The sequence below is a fragment of the Triticum dicoccoides genome, chromosome 1A (assembly GCF_002162155.2).
Source record: "Triticum dicoccoides isolate Atlit2015 ecotype Zavitan chromosome 1A, WEW_v2.0, whole genome shotgun sequence".
Classification (NCBI taxonomy): Eukaryota; Viridiplantae; Streptophyta; class Magnoliopsida; order Poales; family Poaceae; genus Triticum; species Triticum dicoccoides.
Genome location: NC_041380.1, coordinates 465,017,291 through 465,020,966, shown reverse-complemented (window position 1 = coordinate 465,020,966; position 3,676 = coordinate 465,017,291). Strand labels below are relative to the sequence as shown.

General features: G+C 57.0%; 1 protein-coding gene across 1 annotated transcript; it reads left to right on the top strand.

The window, feature by feature from the left end:
- The first annotated feature begins 1,021 nt into the window (after positions 1-1,021).
- On the top strand, positions 1,022-3,244 carry LOC119279235 (transcription factor MYBC1-like). The gene has a single exon (XM_037560554.1). It carries the CDS (start codon positions 1,434-1,436, stop codon positions 2,370-2,372), a length of 939 nt encoding a protein of 312 aa, XP_037416451.1. The 5' UTR covers positions 1,022-1,433; the 3' UTR covers positions 2,373-3,244.
- Positions 3,245-3,676: the final 432 nt, after the last annotated feature.

Here is a 3,676-nt window from a genome sequence, read left to right as displayed (position 1 = left end):
CCTGCCTTTCCTCAATTATTACCAGTATTACCACTTCCCTTTTCTGTGCAGAAAGAAAAAAAGAAGAAGCTGCGAGAGTAGACCCAATAGGCCATGTTTATTAGCTTGATTGAAAGCGAGATAGGTGTACCCATTAAAACAAATGGTGAGAATGCAAGGAGCCTTTGACCGCTGCATTCACAATCAAATCCAGTGAAATACGATTTTTTAGTAACTTTTAACCGGAACAGCGACATGAGATTCACCCAACCAAATCCTACTCCTGCTACATTCCTAGACGCTGAACGGCTGTACCTGCGGCAGCAGCAGCAGCAGCTGCTGCTAGGTGGGAGCACGTACCAGATCCAGCCCTCCCTCCCACCCCTGCGTGCATAGATCCAGTCGGTCCAGACGATCGATCCGTCCTCCGTCCGTCCGTCCGTCCAGGCAACCAACGCGGGACGCGCGCGATATCCACCTCGACCCCGAGGCCACACGAGCCACACGAGATTCCCCCTCCCCACCACACCACTCCCGCTCCCCGGTTCGGCTCGGTTCGGTTTGATCCGGCGGGGCGAGGCGAGCGACATGTCCACATGAGGACAAACCAAACTCCAGCTAAGAAGATATCTCCCCGTCGTCTCGTCCCGTCTCGTCCTTTTCCAGTCCAGTGTTTTTGTTTTGTCACCCTGTGCATGTGTTGTGTAGATATGCGCCCCGGAAATCCCGGAAAAACGAAATCGCTCGGCTTATCTTTTTCTTTTCCTTTTTATTATTACGTACTCCATCCGTTCCAAATTACTCGTCGCAGAAATAGATGTATCTAGAACTAAAATACATCTAGATACATCCATACCTGCGACAAGTTATTAGCCAGTATTTATGTAGGATATGCAGGAGGAGAGGGGAAAGGGGGAGGAGAATCACGCACAATTAAAATCGAGTGTGAAGGCAGGACCAACAAGCGAGCAAACAAAGAAAGCAACCGAGGATAGCACAAAAATAGCTTTAAAGCCGGACGGACGGAGGCAGGGCGGGGCAGCCCACTAGTTGAACTGCACCGCACCACTCCCGAACTCATCAGATACCCTCCTCCTCACTCATCGTCGGCCTATCGTCCGTCCTAGAGAGAGAGGGAGAGGGAAGGGGTGGAAAAGGTGTGAGCAGATTGTTGATAGATAGAGGGGGGGAGAGAGAGAGAAAAGAGGGGGATATCGCAGCAGCAGCCGCAGCAGCGGGCAGAAAGAAAGACCCAAACGAGTGAGAGAGAGCGCCACGAAAGCTTAGAAGAAGAGAGATCCACCTCGAAGTAACCCCCCTCCCTCCCTCCCCATCCTCTCCTTCCTCCCCACGCCCTCCTCCCAGCGCGAGAGCACGCCGCTGCTGCCAGCGGACGACTGCGGCCAAGGCGGCGAATTGCTCTGCTCCGCTCCGCTCCGGGCCGGGCCGCGAGGATGAGGGAGGAGGAGGAGCCCAGCTGGTTCGCGCGCTTCGACGAGGACCTGCCGGCGCCCGACGAGCTCATGCCGCTCTCGCAGTCGCTCATCACCCGCGATCTCGCCGCCGCCTTCGACATCCCCACCACGCACGGCGGGGGCGGCCCGCTCAGCGGCGGCGCCGACGGGGCCGGCGGCGCGGGCGGCCAGGAGATGAACGGCGGCGCGTCCTCGGCCGCCGGCTCCAGCGGCGGCAACGGGGGCGGCAACGGCGAGGAGCCGGCCAGGACCCTCAAGCGGCCGCGCCTCGTGTGGACGCCGCAGCTGCACAAGCGCTTCGTTGATGCCGTGGCGCACCTCGGCATCAAGAACGCCGTGCCCAAGACCATAATGCAGCTGATGAGCGTGGACGGCCTCACGCGCGAGAACGTCGCGTCCCACCTCCAGAAGTACCGCCTCTACCTCAAGCGCATGCAGGGGCTCGGCAACGGCGGTGGCGGCGGGGGAGGCAGCCACTCCTCCGGCTCCGGGACCGACGCAGCCACCGAGCACCTCTTCGCCACCGGGCCCTCCCCGTTCCTCCCGCCCGGCCGCGGCCCGGCCGTCGCCGACCCCTACACCCCCTACGCCGCCATGCCGTCCCACCCCGCGGCGCACCACCATCACCACCACCCGCAGCAGATCGGCCACTTCCACCACCCCGCCGCGCGCCCGTTCGGCCACTACGGCGCCGGGCCAGGCGGCGGCTTCGACCACGGCTTCCTGAGCCGCGCCGTGGCCAGCGGCGCGCCAGTCGGCCCGCCCGGGATGCACCACCGCATGGTCGGCGGCGGGGCCGCGATGGGGATGATGGCGCCGTCGTCCTTCGCCGAGGAGCTGGAGCTAGGGTCCCGCGGCGGCGGCGGCGGCGGCGGGCGCCGGGAGCTGACGCTGTTCCCGACCTCCGGCGAGCACTGAGCGTCGACATCGACGGTGACCGGCATCGAATGGCGTCCGTCCGTCCGTCCTCCTCGGGTATATAAAATTCGTTTTCCCCTCTGCCGCCGCCGCTACTTCCCACAGATCGGCATGGAATCCCAGCAAGATTCACCGCATCGTCATATCATAGAAGGCCAAGAATTCTTGGGAATTAGCGCTCCGCCACCCACCCATCCATCCATCCAATCCATCCATATTTTCTATCTCTCTCTCTCTCTCTCTTGGCCAGTGCTTCTGTTCTGTTCTTGTGTTGCGGATATTTGTCATTGCTGTTCCCGTTCTCTCCTTGTTCTTTGCTGTTGATGACATAAAAGCTTAGCCCTAGAGACAATTATTTTAGACGGTAAAAAAGTTGTGAAAATTTGGTGCCTGCTAGTAAGTACTTTCATTCATGTTGCTGGTTGTCTGAGGAAAGAAAATTGAATCCTTGCGAATTGCGCGGAGGATACAGGCTCCAGGGGCCAGTCTGCTCTGCTCATCCCGGCGACTGACACTTGAGCCGTGATCCCGCGAAACAAGTGATGCAATCATCTACCGTTGCAGATTGCATAGGTGAGTCGACTCGAGTAGAGATGATATAGGCAGGATTGAATAATGTCAAGGACCCACCCACCCTGAGCTTGGAGGTGAATTTAAAGTTTGTTTGTACCGGCATGATGACAATTTAGCTCCTCGTCCTTCGGGCTTCAGGAGGATGAACATGTGTAGCAAAGGTTGCACTAGTTGCTCTTACATTCTGCTGCCGCTGCTGCTAGGATCATGATTCAGAGCAAGCCAAATTGGAGTTTCTTGTACTAGTAACCATTTGTAAATCTTCCCTGCTCCATTTTAAAATCTTACTGTTTCCTGTAGCCCTGAGAGAAGAACAAAAAAAAGAAAACCATGTTGAATTGTGCGCGTACAGTGGTGCTTAATTGGGGGTATGTTCAAATCAACAGTATCTCCCTGCTCTCCCAATGCGCGAACGCGTCACACTATTCACTAGCAGGTGTGAAGCAGGCATTCCCAACCACGCTGACAGTATCTTGCCCACCTGATCATCTGAGCGACTTGGCAGTGATAATTTAGCAGGGCAGATTAGAGATCGTGTGGTACCGTGGATCTGAATTCTCAAACACGCGCTGACTTGGCAGTGACGATCAGAGAGTACCACGATGTCATGTGATTTGCTCAACCACATTCCCCGTAGCCATCTAGGGGTATGTAGCGCAGGTAGGAGGAGTGTATCTGATCTGATCTGTATTGGCGTTGACGAGTCTGAAGAAAGATATGTGGATGGATGG

What these genes read in the sequence shown, in the direction of transcription:
- LOC119279235 (XM_037560554.1), top strand. Translation starts at nt 1,434, where the DNA reads ATGAGGGAGGAGGAGGAGCCCAGCTGGTTCGCGCGCTTCGACGAGGAC.